Here is a 17,329-nt window from a genome sequence, read left to right on the forward strand (position 1 = left end):
TTGGGTACTACCAGTGAAAGAGAATGCACTACCTTCTGAGGCTGTCCATTCCTCACTTTCTCAGCAAGCAAAATTGTAGATAGCAAGTTCTTACTGGTAACAAATCTAAGTCGGCATCTTTGTAACTTTCCCCTTAAGTCTTTGCTCTGTACTTTGGGAAAAGAAACAACACACATTTATAGGATGCTTTAAAGTTTTCAAAGCATCCTACACAGATTATTTCATTTGAGTCTCACAACAATACTGTGGGATATACGGGCACCACAAGGCATTATTATCCCCACTTTACAGATGAGAAAGTTGTGTCTTGACTGGCCCATCATAACAAAGACATTGCATCAGAAATAAGATCTGAATTCAGCTCTTCCTGAGTCCCCTCTTCTCTCAAAATGCCCAAGTTTTCCCCATAGTAGTCTAAAATACTTAAAGAGAGCTATCATATGACCTCTAAGTTATCTCTTCTCCAGGGTCTATAAGTTCTCTAAGGTATTAAAGCATCAAAACAACTACAATAAACAAAAAAGCAGCACCCTCTAGGAATAATAGAGGAAAAAAAGTAGTCACAAGGGAAGCATAAGAGAGTCTAAAGTGTTTGGGAAGTGTTTGGACCCAGATATCTTTTCTGAAACATCAGCCATATACCAAGAGATGAATCTATTACAAAAATTCAAATTTAGACAGTGTTTTAAGATTTTTGGAGCAGTTCCCTGCCAACTACTCCATGTAAGTGCAAGAATTATCCCCATTTTTATAGATAAGGAAATTGAGGCATAGAACTAAAGTAATTTGTATATGGTCATATATCTCATAAGAAGTACTCTAATCCAAGTTAGTTGATTTTAAATCCAGTGATTCTTACAATATACTTAATACTTAAATACACTTAAAATACATATAAACACTTAAAACTCATGCTTATAAAGAATTTTAGAATTATCAAGCTTTTAAAGGGAGCTAAGATTAAGGCTAACTAAGCTTTCTATTTCTGCTGAAGGCAAGAGCTATAAATTGAATTAAAAAAAAAAAAGCTTAATGACCACCTCCTTTTGAGTTTTTAAAAGCCTCCATGGTTTCCCTATTACTAGCAATTAAAACACATTATAGAAAAATCTCAAGAAAGGTTACATGCTTATTTCAGAGATAGGATATATGGGAGAAACTAGAAACCAGTATCTCCTTTTGCATAAAATCTGGGCAAATGGACCCAGAAATAAGGAGAGATTAATAGTAGTGAACCCTAAGGGAACAAGTGGATGAAGTCAAATATGAAAGGTGGGATACAGAGAAGTGGTCTCCTATGAGGCATTTAATTTGAGCAAGTAGTCCCCATAGCACCACAAAAAACTAGCCAGCTCTTTTCCAATATCACATTTCCAGGCAGAAGGTTCTCAGTGTTTATAACATCACTGCCAGGTAATATGGTTCTAGTCAGTTTTTAGGATGTTTTTTTGACTGGGAAATCTACAAGGATATCTTGTCCTTTACCTAATAAAATGAAGTCAGTCTCTCAAAATTTAAGCTTCCTTTGTTGGTTCTGATCTTAATATAATTTAGGCCATTGCCTGGTAAATCCAGGAGCTCAGTCTGTTCAGTATGTTCTGGAATATGCTAGATTTCTTGACCAGTAACCAGCTCTAAATATCCTCGTCTCTATGTCCCTTAAATCTATAAGGGGAATAGAATGGTCTCTGTTGGGCCAGTCCTTATAACTTCTGAGGAAATCATCTCTTGCTCTACGTCTCAGGCCACCCATATATTAGGAACTAGATTCTGAGGTTCTTAGAAACTACTTAGAGAACTCCCTGGCTTCCCACTCCTTAAGAAAAAAGATTTCTTCTACCATACCGTTTTGTGTATGAAGCTTCCTACTGATCCCAGTTTTCCCCTGAAATAAAGGCATTACCCCCACCCTCAAATAAAAAAGAGGAGAGGGAGACAAAGAGAAGAGACAGAAAGACAGAGATTGCAAGATCACAAAATTCACTTTACCACATTTTAAGATAATAATTAGACTGAACATGACCCTTAAACACAAGCTAAGAGAATACCACCTATAGATAGTGCAGTTTTCCCACTGCTATTTCAGTACTTAAAGCTTAAGAGTTACTGTAGAAGGAAATGATTGCGGCATCATCTCCTAATATCCCAGTCCCTAACTATCACCTTGCTATTTGTGGACTTATCTTTGGATCAAGTGCCAAAGAAGCAGGTAGTAGTAAAGCAAGTTAAGTTTTATTTTTCTTTTTAAATTTATATTTCTACTTTATTATATTATAGAGGACCATTCTAGGAAGTAAAGGAATATGTTTTGCATACTCTTTGTAATGCCAGTCACATGTGTAACACTTTCATTATAAACCAGGCTATAGTTACAGGACCATATGGAATACAAATTTAATAAGAGGACCATATGGAATAGTTTCATAAATGTTCACTTCCTTTTGCTAAATTATTACTACAGTTCCAATTATGTAGAAGGGTGAAACCCACTTAAACCAGTTAAAATAATAACCTTTTCCGCAAAAGTAAAACATGCTTTTTACCACAATGGAGTCCCTTTTAAAAACTTATAACAGCTAAAAGATCGATCTTATTAAAAGAATAAACTTCCTTTGGGCAGGAAAAAAAAAAAAGGTAATAGCTATGACCTATTAAAGACCATACCTATTAACAGAACATATTTTTGGATTTTATCCCAAACTTATAGTAAAGTCAATGAAATATCCTTATGCATGAAGTAATCACCTGGTAAGTTAGTTTAAAAAACAAACAAAAATTCCCTCAAAGCTTTTTCTTCAATTACATTTCTAATAGAAGGCAAATGTGACTTTTTGTATATATTTTTAAAAATACAAAATGTTTCAAAAGTAAAGTTTATAGAAATACAAAATGAAGTTATTTGACATGAAAAAAGAAAGCGCAACCTGAAATGTATTTAAATTATTTATTAAAATGAAACAACAACAAAAAGCATTTTAGATATATAAGATTATACAATATAATTTACCATTTTTATTCTCTACCCTTTCCCCTACTGGAAGATACCTTAAACAGTATCAATAGAAAGGAATAACAAAGACTTCACATTATTAGCTTCCCATTTCATTTTTTAAAAATTTCACCTTATTGAACGATACATCATGAAATCAATAGTTGTACATCTAGGAAATTTACCAATGGAGCTCTCTTCCACAGGAGTGTATACTTTAATCTGTCGCATGTGAGTATCTCTTCCATTCTGGTGATTGGCTAGAACAGCAATCTGTATCATGAATGTGCGAATTGGCTTCTTATGTGAATCAGTTAAAGGAACATGAATCCAACCACTAGGTTCCACTAATTCAAGTTGCTGACAAGAAAAAAACAAGAAAAAATTATAGATAATACATTCTTTTTTTTATATATTCTTTAAATAAATATGAACATTTTACATAAAGGCATTCTAAAATTCACCAGTGTGAAATGACAATTTTGTAACTGAAAAACTCAAATTATTTATTATAAATAAAAGATAAAACAAAAAGCATACTCTCCATAATCTCATAAAGACATTTTTCCTCAACATTAATATTGTAAGAAAAAAAGAACAAAAACCCTCAAACCTGCAATGTCTTTAGTTTGACTTCTGAGGAATTGGAAAAGGTTATGTCATTTGACAAAGTTTCTTACATTCCCATGCCATCTCATCCATCTATAAACAGACTAAATGGAAAATAATATAGCAAAACCCTGATAGTAAGGGAAAAGGGATAACAATCACTGCATGCTTTTCAAAGTGTATTGAGAAAGATGCACTTCAAATTACTTTATAAATTCTCACATTTATAGAATACTTTTCTTACCAATTATTTGTCCATTTATTATCCCATTCTCTATTATCATACACAACAATTCTTTCAGCTAGGTAAAGCATACATATCATTCCTATTTTACAGATGAAAAATGAAGGCAAAAAGAGACGAAATGATTGGTCTAATATAGGCCAATCATGCTTGTACCAGAAAGCCCTGTCTTCTGACTTTGAATTCAGTCTCTTTCTACTATACTATACAATATACATATATGAACAACAGGTATTGACTATAAAGAACCCCCAAATCTGTGGAAGAGTGACTTTCTTCAGTTCACTAAATCTTTATTAGGATACTTAATATAAGGGTTTTTGTTTTGTTTTGTTTTGTTTTTGAACAGTAGATCATTAATTCTAAATGAGGTCATACATTTTTCCTGGTTCTTTGGTAGAACTATATTTATTCATCAACTAAATCCTCCCAGTAAGTAATTAGTCCCTAGGAGTAAATAACTCTTGAAAGAAGTATTAATCCTGCCAGATCATTAATATTATCATTTGGCAAATTACAGTAACCATGCATTCAGTAGTACTCTTGAGGCCTAAAAACCTACATTGCCGCCAAAATATCTAGCTTCCTACAAAGAGCTAATAGTATGAAGGATTTTCTACATAGGACCTTTTAATCCTAGCCCTGACCTAACTTTATAGCCTTATTGCAATATCCCCACCTCCACAGTCAATCCTGTTGATGCTCTTCATACAGGGGATTCCACCTCTCACCTTTATGCCTCTGCATTGATAGGCAAGACTTAGTCATCTTCATTTGTCAGAACCTTTTCTTTCGTTTAAAGCTCAACTCTAGGCCACCATGGATATAAAGCTTCTCCTTGATTTGTCCAGCTACTACTACTGTCTTCTCCTTCCAAGTCATTTTATCTGTTTTGTAAATGTCTGTATGTACCTGCCTCCTTTGATAGATTTTAAGTTTCTTTAAGGAGCTTATTATTTTCACTTTTGTCTTTGTATCTCTTGTCTAGCACAGTGCTTAGCACAGATAGGTGCTTAATAAATACTTATTAATTGTGTTTCCTAAAATTCAAGAGTAAATGAACACTTTACTGGGGGGGGGGGAGGGGGGAGGGAATACCTCCCCCACCCCACCCCCCATCTGTGATGATGGCATATTTAAAATTAGCCAGAGTCAGGAATTCAGATTAAGGGGAAAATCTTCAATCTTTATTCTTTTTGAGGTGAAGGGGGATTGCGATAGCAATATGGGCAGCTGTGACAGGAAGCCAGCCAGCAGAGGTGAAGGGGGACTGCAAGTGAAGGGCGGTAGTGATAGCAATGCGAGCAGCTGTGTCAAGAAAGCAGCCAGCAGTCTCTCTTTCCGCTTCCCTTTCCACTCCCCTGCCTCCACCCACCAAAATAGTCATTTCCTATACAACACATCAGGACTTGCACAAAGAGTAGGCGGGGGCCATTCTTTCTCCAAGCTTATATATTAATAGAGTATGGTCCAATTACTATTTAGCCTCACATGCTTGGGACCTCAGTGCATCAACTCAAGCCTCAGCCCATTATACCCATCACCACTGTATAAGATATCTTTAGACCCAAAAGAAGAATAGTTCCTATGAATTGATGGCTTAATAGCGCTAACATATGAGTCTTGTTATAAAAGCATGTCATAGTAAAAGTAACAAAGATTTTAACGGGGAGAGGAACAACAACAGTTATTTGACATCTGAGAGAAATGCCATAGCAATACAATTCTCATTCTCATCTTACATGAGCTGGAAAAATTCCTTGAAGCCAGATATAAACCTGCTAATCAAGCACACAGAGCACAGGATGACCTTGCCCATCAGTACAGGGGTATCTGGGGGTGCATTTAACTCAGTTCATTCCCCTCTGTGGGTGAGAGATATACATCTGTGCCAACTGATGAGGTAATTTATAGTGTTAGGATAGCATTACTAAATCTATCTTCAAATTAATTACTTAAGTAAGAACTCTGAAATGCAAACAAACATAAGACCCAAGAAAAACCAGAAATGTAGATTTATTTGAACAATTCAAAGCATACTATTTTTATTTTTTGGGTTTTTTTTGCTTTTTCTTTCTCATCCCTTTTGCTCTGCTTTTTCTTTCACAATATGACCAATATGTAAATATCTTTCTTCATTCCTTCCTTATTTCCTCCCTCTCCAAGACAGAAAGCAATCTGACCTATGTTATACATATACAATCATTTTAAATATATTTCCATATTAGTCACATTGTGAAAAAGAAGAACAAAAGGGAAAAACTATGAGACAAAAAAGGAATATATATGAAAAAGAAAAAAGGTAAAAAATAGTAGCGTTTGATCTACATTCAGTCTCCACAGTTTTCTCTTTCACTGCAGACAGCATTTTCAAAGTCTCCTGGAATTGTTTTGGATCATATTGCTGAGAAGAGCTAAGTCTATCATAGCTAATCATCATATAATTTTCCTGTTACAGTGTACAATGTTCTCCTGTTTCTGCTCACTTCACTTAGCATCAGTTCACATATAAGAGTTTTGTTTTCTTTTTAATTTTTATTTGGAGAAATATATTAGAGCTATATGCCTCATCAGCTGTCAAAGAGTATCAAAACACATAAAACACATAACATTTTCTATTATAGAGAAGCACTTAATCTGAGCCAAGCACTGTGCTAAGCACTGGAATTCAAATACAAGCAGAAAGACAGACTCTGTTCTCTTTGCGTTTACATTCTGATGGGAGAGGCTTATATATGAAACATAAGTATATACACATGCACACATTCATATATAAATGCAAAATTAATCCAAGGTAGGTAAGGAGAGGAGGGGTCAATATTGTAGCAGCTGGGGGGACTTGGAAAGGCTCAGTGGGCTGAGTTACAAATGAAACTAAAATTCCAAGAAGTAGCAGTGAGGAGAAAATGCTTTCCAAGTATGGGGGGCCAGTCCATACAGAGACACAGAAACATAAAAGATGATACATTTGATGTATAAATATGGACTACTGATTGAACAAAGACTGAAGGGAGGAGAAACACGTAAGAAAATTAGAAAGGGAGAACGAAGTAAGATTGTAAAGATCTTTCAATGTCAAGAAGGCTTTAGATTAAAGTTCTCTACTAAGAAGCCACTGGAATTTGTTGATTACAGGATTGACATGGTCAGATCTGAACATTAGGGAAATTTTCATGGCAGCTATGTTTGGGATATACTGGAATGAGGGGAAAGCTGAGTCAAGGAGGCAAAATTGGAGACTTAGTACACTAGAACAGGTAAGAAGGGATGAAACCTTAACTAGGACTCTGGCACTGTGAGAAAAGGAGGGGTCATGTTGTGGCTAAAAAACTACAAAGTATATGCCCATCCTTTGTGGAACACCTGAACAAACTGAACTACAAAAATGTAATGGAAGGCCGTCTTGCTCTAAAAATCAAGGAATATGATGAATACAAAAAAAAAAAAAAAACAAGAAAAAAATTTATTTGAACTGACAGAAAGTAAAGCAAGTCCAAACAGAAAAATAGCATATAGAATTTTTAAAATGTGAGGGGAGAGAATAACAGCAAAACAATCTAGACTGAATGTCAAGAAATAACAATCATTAAGTTTGACCTCAAAGTAAAGACACGAGAGAGTATCTTCCTCCATTCTCCACTTCTCTGCAGATATGGGGAAATAAACCTGCATAAAATGTAAGAAAGTTTAAGTGATCTTTAGTTTTGCTGATTTTTTTTTTCTTTTTTTCTATTCTGTTCAAAAGTATGGCTATCTGGGATAGAAGAGGAGAGGATATATACTGAGAAATCTTAGTTATATAAAAACAAATATGTCACTAAACTTAAAAAAGGAATATCAATGTTGCAGCTATGCAAAGAATGGATTAAGGATAGGCCTGGATATATTATTTTCCCCACCCACTCCACTTTTACATCTTCCTACCTTGAGGATTGGGGAAGTATTTAGATTAAAAAAAGTAGGCTGTGTAAAAATATTGCAAATACATCATTTAAAAAAATTCTGATTTCTGGGGCAACTAAGTGGCACAATGGATAGAGCATTCAGAACACCAGCCCTGAAATCAGGAGGATCTGAGTTAAAATCTGGCCTCATATATTTAACACTTCCTGGCTGTGTGACCCTGGGCAAGTCACTTAGGCCCAACTGTCTCAGCAAAAATAATAATAATAATTCTGATTTCCAAAATAAAAGCTAAAATATTTCAAAACATTGCTCATACCCTAACAAACTGAACTTTTAAAATAAGCTAGGTCAATCTAATTTGCTTTATGAGACTGGCAAAAACAGTGAATAAACAACGTAAAGTGAAGGTATAATATTTGAATCCATACAATTTAACAAGATTACTATTTTTACTAAATGAAATGTCATTTGACAACAATTTATCAAAGAACAGAGAAAAACTAAAAATGATTTTCTGTTTATCAAATTAGTAACTAAAATTTTCCTTTTATGCATTTCTGAAAATGACAGTAACAAGTGACAATAAGAATAGTGAACTCTGATATAGTTTCAATTTCCAAGTATATATAAAACTTCTATTCTTACTTTTAAAATCTATGTCTTCTCATTTGTTCACAATACTGAAAAGGAACTGTTTTAATTAATAGTCTGCAATTTAGAGGTTTGTTTGCTCTATTTTCATGAAATTACCAAATAGTCAAACAGTATTAGAACATTCCAAACTTCAAAAAGTTACACTCTTCTATGCAAGGCATTCATGTATTTCTTCAAGATAATGAAACCAATCCTTTCTAGTGAGTTTAATATATCACCTGATTTGGCTTTAGGCATCATAGACAGAGGCTTAGTATCTATACATTCATTTCTCCAAAGAGGGAATCTTTAAAAATGGAAGCATTTATTTTCTGATTCCGTGCCCACTGCTGTTTTCGGGTCCCCATCACTAGAGGACAGAAATGATGAGCAAGAATCTAAGTCTATATGTAGAAACAGCTCTATCCATGACCTACTTGCCATTTAAGGTTTGATGTGGCTTTTTTGAAATTTTTTTATCAAAAATAATCAAATCAAATATGTAATAAAAATAAATTCTCCCAATGGCCATGTATAGAAATGTCTCATTCTGTACCTTAAATCCATCACCTCTGTCAAGTTTACTTAACACTTTTCTCCTAAACTTTTTTTCCTCCTGAGGCAATTAGGGTTAGTTAAGTGACTTGCCCAGGATCACAGAGCTAGGAAGTGTTAAATATCTGAGACCAGATTCCCCCTATACTTAAAAAACAAACAAACTGATAAACTGTTTTTAACATAGGAGACAAACAGAAAACAAAAACTGTTCTCCCTGAAAAAGTGAAGCAAAACAACACAAAGCAACAACTGCAGTTGAATGTTCAGAGGACCAACAATACATCTATATTTTAATTTTTGTGGATGGATATGACAGCTATATGTTTTTATTCTCAAAAAGGCTGCTGCTACTTAACGTTGGCAGGAAAATATTATAAAAGAAAGATACCTTCAGAAAAAACAAAGTTTTTATGAGACCACAGACTATTCTTCAGATAAACACTGTAGAAATCACTCCAAGTTTGTTATGATTGTTTGGCTGATATTTACCTAAGTATGAAAATAAACTCTGGGTTGTTTAAAAAAAATTTTTTTTCAGGAAAAAAATAAAGATATCATAAATGAGATGACATCATGGGAGAAAACTGTCATTCATTTAACAAGAATTTATCAAGTATCTATGTACAAAGCATCATGGTAAGAAAACTCCTTAGTACATGCCATATGTGTATATACATATAGGCATACATATATACATACATGCTATTATTACTAGTTATATATTACTTTTTTTTTTTTTTTTTTTTGCTGAGGCAATTGGGGTTAAATAACTTGCCCAGGGTCACATAGCTAGGAAGACGACATTTGAACTCAGGTCCTCCTGACTTCAGGGCTGGTGCTCTACCCACTGTGCTATCTAGCTGCTCTTGTATTACTTTTTAAACCAGTTTAGGTTATTCTGCAGGATTTCTACATAACACTATTTCAAATATACTGGATGATTTCAAACCACACCCTTTATTTAATCATTATATAAAATTGTTTTCCTTAAGATAAAGAAATTAGTGCGATTTGTTCAATTGAAATAAAATTAAATGGCTATTAAGGTGTGTAAGCACAGTGAAGAGAAAACTCGGCCTCACAGAAACACAGGCTCAAGTCTCACCAGATGCTACTTCTGACTCACTGAAGTTTTCTTATCTGTAAAATGAAGGATTTGACTGCGATAGTCTCTGAAGTTGGTATCAGCTTTAGAGCTATGATCTCATGATATATTTTACCTGTACAACTGTAGGCAGATTATTTACAGTTAAAGGATCCCAGGAGTAGCAGAGTTCCTTTGAAAGAGAGAATTTCCCAGCGGGCAATTATTTAAAGAAAATCTTCCTGCAATTTCTTATAGGAATTGTCAGGTCTTGTAGTGCTATTTTAACTTCCTCCTCTTCTATAAAGAAATCTGTGTGAATGTCCTATAGACCTTTTTTTTTCTTTTTTGGTGAGGCAATTGGTATTAAGTAACTTGTCCAGGATCACACCTCTAGAAAAGGTTAAGTATCTGAGACCCAATGTGAACTCAACCCCCAGTACCAACCCCCTTTCCATCAGAAGAACTCTAATGGCTCTCAAGTACAGCGAGGACCAAATATAACTCCTTATTTAGTATCAAAGGCCTTCACAACTTGGCTTCTCCTAACTCTCCAGCCTTCTTACATTTCATCTCCAAATATTCTATAGTCCAGTTAACCTGGCCTTCTATCTTCCTCTCTGGCCTCTGCATCTTTGCACTGGCTATCCTCCCACGCTTGGATTGCCTTCCTTCTTTTCCTTTGTCTCTTACTTTTCCAGGCTTTCTTCATGGTACCATAAATCCCACTATACATGTTAAATCCCAATAAATGTTAAATCCAATACGTATATACATATTTATACAGTTATCTTGTTGTACAAGAAAAATCAGATCAAGAAAGAAGAAAAAGAAAAACTGAGAAAAAACAAAATGCAAGCAAACAACATCATAGAATGAGAGTGTTGTGTTGTGGTCCACACTCAGTTCCCACAGAGCTCTCTCTCTGGGTGTAGATGACTCTCTTTATCGTCATCTTCACTGAACAATTGGAACTGATTTGAATCATCTCATTGTTGAAGAGAGCCATGTTCATAATCAGAATTGATCATCATATAGTCTTGTTGTTGCCGTATACAATGATCTCTTGGTTCTGCTCATTTCACTTACTATCAGTTCATGTAAGTCGTTCCAGGCCTTTTTGAAATCATCCTGATGATCATTTCTTACAGAACAATAATGTTCCATAATTATTCCTATACCACAATTTATCCAGCCATTCTTCAATTGAGGGGCATCCACTCAATTTCCAGTTTCTGGCCACTACAAAAGGGTTGCCACAAATATTTTTGCACATACAGGTCCCTTTCACTCCTTTAAGATCTCTTTGGGATATAAACCCAGTAGAAATACTGCTGAGTCAAAGGGTATGAACAGTTTGATAACTTTTTGAGCATAGTTCCAAATTGTTCTCCAGAATGGTTGGATCCATTCACAACTCCACCAACAAGGTATCAGTGTCCCAGTTTTCCCACATCCCCTTCAATATTCATCATTACTTTTTCTTGTCACCTTAATCAATCTGACAGGTGTGTAGTGGTATCTCAGAGTTGTCTTAATTTGCATTTCTCTAATCAATAGTGATTTGGAACACCTTTTCTTGTGGCTACAAATAGTTTTAATTTCTTCATCTGAAAATTGTTCATATCCTTTGACCATTTATCAATTGGAGAATGGCTTGAACTATTATAAATTTTAATCAATTCTCTCTATATTTTAGAAATGTGGACTTTATCAGATCCTTTGGAAGTAAAAATGTTTTCACAAATCCCACTTTCACAAAAGGCTCTTCTCAGCTCCCCCCAGCTGCTCTCTGAAATTACCTTTCATTACTTTTAAAGAAATCACAAGTCTTAGTTTTAAAAAACTGACAAAGATATTAAGTTTTGAAGTTTTGAAAAACTTTCAAAACAAGAATATGAATGTTTAATAATTTAAAATTTTAAATATTAATGCCTATTATTAAAATTCAACATAACCACTATCTTTCTATATGTCATTCTAGATGATTTTTGAACTTGGTAAACACTTTCAATAGAGGCTGCTTAGTGACTGTAAAGATTGAATTTGTTATCCTAGCCTTAGCATCATCCAAAAATTGAAATTTCAGTGTGAGTCCTTAAGAAAAGTCTATTGGAGATAACTCAGGTGACCCAAGTGGCCAAGTATGAAGACTTTCTCTATGTGCTGAATAAAATGTCATAAGGAAATTGCTGCACACACAATGAATAGGCCATATGCCTCATCTTATAAAATTAAGAATCCATTTTTCAAAATCCATAAAAGTAAATGAATATAAAAGAAACTTAAAATACTTAAACTTTCAAATGATGTTTGTATATTTGTAGCCTTTATGCTTGTAGAATTAAAAAAGGTTAAAACGACATTATGACTTTTAGCATACCCTATACACATCTATCATATGTTTATAACTACATATTTATATTTCATTGTTTCCATTAAAAAGAGAGATCTTTTGTATCTATCAATTAATCAGCAAGTCAATAAAAATGTATTAAGCACCTACTATATGCCAGGTACTATACTACATGATGATACAAAGAAAGGCAAAAGACTGACCCACTGCCTTCAATAAGGCACAATGTAGCAAGTATGACAACATACAAATTAACTATGTACATATATAGAGCATATACAGTATCAACAATCAATAGAGGGAAGGTACTAGAATTAAGAGGGATTGGGAAAAGTTTTCCATAGAAGGTGAGATTTTAGTTTGGATCTTAACAAAGTCAGGGAAGCCAGCCAGGACATGGAGAAGAAAAGGGAGAAGATACTTGGGTGATAGTCAGTGGAAATGCCTGGAGTTGGGCATACTATGTGCTTTGCATATTAAGAGTTAATCAATTTGTCCAATATTTCTTTGTCACAGTATTGCAGGCAGGGTCCATATGGAAGTAGTCCATGTATTCTTTTATTTTCATTCTTGGATCTGAGGGCTTTAGTTTTTATCTAGAAGATAACCAGGAGCAGTTATTATTCCAGGAATGCACTTGTGACTTCATTAGTAAATGAGTCCTAAATTGAGGAGCACAAAAGCTGATCAATATCTTGCCTTGCTACTTACAGTCTTAGAAAGTATTATTACTATAGTTTTTGTTGTTATTGCTGTTATCACACTTGCATTTTTAATGAAATTCAGCTAAGAAATGACCCTGGGGCTGTTATTCACAAAATAACAGCTTTTTGAAATGAATAATGAAAAAAATGAATAACTGGATTACAAGTTCATCTTTTGCAGACTCTCTGATGACATCTTCAGTATATTTTAGGAGTAGATGAATGATAGGTACTTCATTCTATTCCCACAAGATTTTGATTTCTTTTGCAAAATCTCAACAATTTGAAACTTTTCGTTCCATGTCTCTTAGAGAGTATAAGCATTTGATATGGTGTCATGTATTTAAAACATTCTTATGGATCACTGCTATGTCCAAGGGGCTTGTCTATGACAATGATATGGTTACAGTAGAGTTTATTGGCTGAATTCCCAAAGGTGTCTTGAGTTCTATATTTGGAGTTTGGTGATATGTTATCTGTTAATTCAAGAAAGAGAGAGAACTACCAACATATTATTTTATCCAACAGGTGTTGTCTTGCTTAGTATTCAATAGGTGCTAAATTTTTATAGCTTTCAGTGTGTGCTGCAAAGTTTATATCTTTTTTTTCATCATCTTATTGAATACCAGGTTACTTGAGGATAATATTTCTATAATTTCTGGAAGCTATTACTTGGTTGTAAACAATTCTTATAAATTTCTCTATTTCCATAAACAAAATTCCTGTATTTTAGCCATTTGTCTACCACTTTTTTGGTCAACATTATTAAATTCCTGATGGTCATATTGCCTGCTACATTTTATCTTTTTTAAAAAAATTATCTCAATCGCTCAGATGTTAATAGAAAATGCAGGCAACAAAAACAACCAATAGAAAAAATAATTTTCTGTTTCTGGCAGCCCTTTTTGTAGTAGCAAGAAACTGCAAACTGAGTGGATGCTTGTCAGTTGGAGAATGGCTGAATACCTTATGAATGTTATGGAATATTATTGTTCTATCAGAAAAGAACAGCAGGATGATTTCAGAGAGGCGTGGAGGGACTTACATGAACTGATACGCTGAGTGAAATGAGCAGAATCAGGAGATCATTGTACATGATAACAACAAGACTATTTAATGGATGTGGCTCTTTTCAACAATAAGACTCTGAATCATCTGAATCGACCAGTTCCAATGATCTACACCCAGAGAGAGAACTGTGGGAACTGAGAATAATTACAACATAGTATTTTCAATCTTTTTGCTGTTGTTTGCTTGCATTTTGTTTTCTTTCTCATCTTTTCTTTCTGATTTGATTTTTCTTGTACAGCAAGATAATTGTATAAATATTGTATGCACATATTGTATTTAACATATATTTTTTATCATTTTTAACATATATTGGATTAGTTGCTACCTAGGAGAGGAGGTGAGGAGAAAGGGAGGAAAAATTGGAACACAAGGTTTTGCAAGAGTTAATGTTGAAAAATTATCCAGCCCATTGGAGAATGGTTGAGTAAATTGTGGTATATGAATGTTATGGAATATTATTGTTCTGTAAGGAATGACCAGCAGGATGAATACAGAGAGGACTGGCGAGACTTACATGAACTGATGCTGAGTGAAATGAGCAGAACCAGGAGATCATTATATACCTCAACAACGATACTGTTTGAGGATGTATTCTGATAGAAGTGGACCTCTTCGATAAAGAGAGCCTTAATTGATCAAAGATGGACAGAAGCAGCTACACCCAGAGAAAGAACACTGGGAAATGAATATAAACTGCTTGCATTTTGTTTTTCTTCCCGGGTTATTTATACCTTCTGAATTCAATTCTCCCTGTGCAACAAGAAAACTGTTCGGTTCTGCACACATATATTGTATCTAGGATATACTGCAACCCATTCAACATGTAAAGGACTCTTGCCAACTGGGGGAAGGGCTGGAGGGAGGGAGGGGAAAAATCGGAACAGAAGTGAATGCAAGGGATAATGCCGTAAAAAATTACCCTGGCATACGTTCTATCAATAAAAAGTTATTAAAAAATTAAAAAAAAAAAAAAGAAAAATAAATAAATAAATTTTAACCATGAAAAAAAAAAAAGAAAAATTATCCATGCATATCTTTTAAAAATTAAAAAGCTTTAATAAAAAACAATTTTCTTAAATATTCAAGATCTTAAAATGTTCTGTTTTTCATTTCTTACAGTTCTGTTATCTTCATAAATATTTTCCATATGAAAATATTAAAATAGGGGAAATTATTAAATACATTTGGACCAAAGGGAGCAGCATTAGAAAATTAATAATAGAATGGATTACACGAAGAAAGCACCTGGCATAGGACTACTGATAAAAATTAAAGATATGGAATGACCAGGAAGCTGTAGATAGCCACTTAGTAGCTTGGATAAAAGCAAAAAAGTGAAAACAATAAGATATATATGTACATATGTATAAATGGGATAGCTGAAGGTTAAAGATTCCAAACTGATTAAGGCAGAGGAACCATTTTAGGAAAAAGAAATTAGTTCCAATAATTACTCTTTTCCTTTGCATTGACAAATGTCTTCATAAAGTGAATTCTACAGTATTGGTTCTTGTATAAAAATCTCAGACAAGAGTTTTAACATGGCAAGATTTTACTTGGCATTTTCAAATTAGAATAAAGCAAACCATTTGTTCAGACCATGGGATGAGTCCCAAAAAGTTACAGTGGAGATAATTAAGCCAAAAAGCCAAAAAAGGGGCCGCTCAGCATTCTTCTCCTGGCTTAGTTGGTTAGTTAGCTTGGATTTGATTTTCAAAATTCAGTAGGGAGCAATAAGGACCATGTCAGAAACGAAAAATCAATGTGCTGTGGAGAAATACTGGAAGAACAGGGAAGAAACACACCCAAAGCCCTTTTCATTATCACTGGAATTACAGTAAAACCTTAGTAATTCCCAAAAGAAAAACAAAAGGATAGTCTTAGAGAAAAATATAAATTTTATACTCTTAAAAAATAAAGATCTATTCATTCAAAATACTACTATGTAGCAGAAAATTATATAAATATGTAATAAGTAGTAAAATGAGATAGGTTAATAAAAAGTCTAATTCACAATAGATTTATAGTTTATCACAATAGATTAAGAGTGTAATCAATATACACTCTGTAATGCTTTTTCATTAAATAAAAACCAAATCCTCAGTTTGTCAAACACAAATTATAATGAGACCAGAGAATTTTAAAGATAAAATATACATTATAAGATTCTCTAGCCCAAGTTCTTAAGATCCCATATTTAGAGCAGGCAGGGATCTGAGAAAGCCATCAAACCCAAGTGCCTCATTTTATTGATAAAGAAAATAAGGCTGAGAGAGGCTAAGTGAGTAGTGAGAATTAAACAGATAGGTTAAATGTCTGAAGTAGCACTTGATCTTGGGTCTTTTGACTCCTAGTTCAGCGATATTTGATTGTCTTTCTTTTTTTAGAGGAAAGACTAAATCCAGTAAGTTCTCTAATTAGTTTACACTAAGCAAGTTTATTTTCCTTGCTTACCTTAACTTTTTCCTTGCTAATTTCCCCTAACCTTTCATTATTGATGATTACCACACTGATTCCTCCAAATTACACAGCAACATCCACTTTGTGAACTGCTTAGAAACATGAAAACTAATAGATATATTTCTACAAATCAATTTTCAATACAAAAAATTATTAGTGAAAAATCAAGTCAATAAGTATTTACTAAGTGCCTATTATGTGCCAGTCATTCTACTAAAAAGCCCTGGAGAGATGAAAAAAGGCAACAAAACCAATGCTTCCTCTCACCAAGCACACATTACTAGTGATGGAGATAACATAAAAACAAATAGGTAGAAAAATGATACATAAATCTTAGATGGAAAGTATTCGGATTAGAGAGAGGATCAGAAAAAAGAAATTGTAAACCTTTTGAAAACTGAAAATAAAGCTCCTTAGTTTTAATAAGGTACAAATTCAGATTTTCACATTCTAGTTTACTTTAAATGAACTGTAACCAGAATATAATTCCCTTTGTTTCCAGAGCAATGACAACCTATTATCACTGGTTGGATAACCTGAAATAGTGCTCAGGAAGCCAAAGATGAAAGGCACAAAAGGCATAAAGACATCTTTACACCAGCTATTCCAGAGGCTGGCTTTCCTGAAAGTTCAGTTCAAGTATCACAATCTACATGAAGCCTTTCCTGGGTTCTCTCAGCTGATGATGCTTCTCTCACCATATACTTATCTTTTA

The 17,329-nt window shown here is 33.9% G+C and overlaps 1 protein-coding gene across 7 annotated transcripts in view; it reads right to left on the reverse strand.

The window, feature by feature from the left end:
- Window positions 1-2,930: 2,930 nt before the first annotated feature.
- The window catches only part of ANAPC10 (anaphase promoting complex subunit 10), a 95,104-nt gene continuing 80,705 nt past the window's right edge, over window positions 2,931-17,329 (reverse strand). For 6 of the 7 annotated variants that reach the window (XM_051966344.1, XM_051966338.1, XM_051966339.1 and 3 more), the window contains one exon: window positions 2,931-3,349. In XM_051966344.1, coding sequence (XP_051822304.1) covers window positions 3,119-3,349 — 231 coding nt within the window. In that variant the 3' untranslated portion in view covers window positions 2,931-3,118. The remainder of the gene's footprint in view (window positions 3,350-17,329) is intronic. The other variant, XM_051966345.1, reaches the window with a different exon arrangement.

This window comes from Antechinus flavipes, chromosome 6, assembly GCF_016432865.1.
Source record: "Antechinus flavipes isolate AdamAnt ecotype Samford, QLD, Australia chromosome 6, AdamAnt_v2, whole genome shotgun sequence".
Classification (NCBI taxonomy): domain Eukaryota; kingdom Metazoa; phylum Chordata; class Mammalia; order Dasyuromorphia; family Dasyuridae; genus Antechinus; species Antechinus flavipes.